At 68.5% G+C, this 276-nt stretch overlaps 1 protein-coding gene across 1 annotated transcript in view; it reads left to right on the top strand.

Annotated features, from left to right (window-relative positions):
* The window catches only part of DHRS13 (dehydrogenase/reductase (SDR family) member 13), a gene marked incomplete at its 3' end in the record, with an annotated part of 1,799 nt that overhangs the window by 195 nt on the left and 1,328 nt on the right, over positions 1 to 276 (top strand). Inside the window, exon 2 of the mRNA XM_009071188.1 lies at positions 43 to 170. Coding sequence (XP_009069436.1) covers positions 43 to 170 — 128 coding nt within the window. The remainder of the gene's footprint in view (positions 1 to 42; positions 171 to 276) is intronic.

Here is a 276-nt window from a genome sequence, read left to right as displayed (position 1 = left end):
GGCCACCCCCCGGCCCTGCCCCAGGCTATGCTGTGCCCACAGGAGACAGGGAACAAAGAGGTGAGGTTCATGCACCTGGACCTGGCCAGCCTGCGGTCGGTGCGAGCCTTCGCCAGCACCTTCCTGCGCCAGGAGCCTCACCTGCACCTCCTCATCAACAACGCGGGTGAGTGCTGCGGCCCCAAACCCCTCTGCACCCCTGGGGCACCCACCAAGCGCTGCCATTGCCTCCTTCGCAGGGGTGAGCGCCGGGGGCACGACCGAGGTTCAGCCTCC

The sequence above is a fragment of the Acanthisitta chloris genome, unplaced genomic scaffold (assembly GCF_000695815.1).
Source record: "Acanthisitta chloris isolate BGI_N310 unplaced genomic scaffold, ASM69581v1 scaffold2833, whole genome shotgun sequence".
Lineage (NCBI taxonomy): Eukaryota > Metazoa > Chordata > Aves > Passeriformes > Acanthisittidae > Acanthisitta > Acanthisitta chloris.
This window is presented reverse-complemented; position numbering and strand designations above follow the sequence as displayed.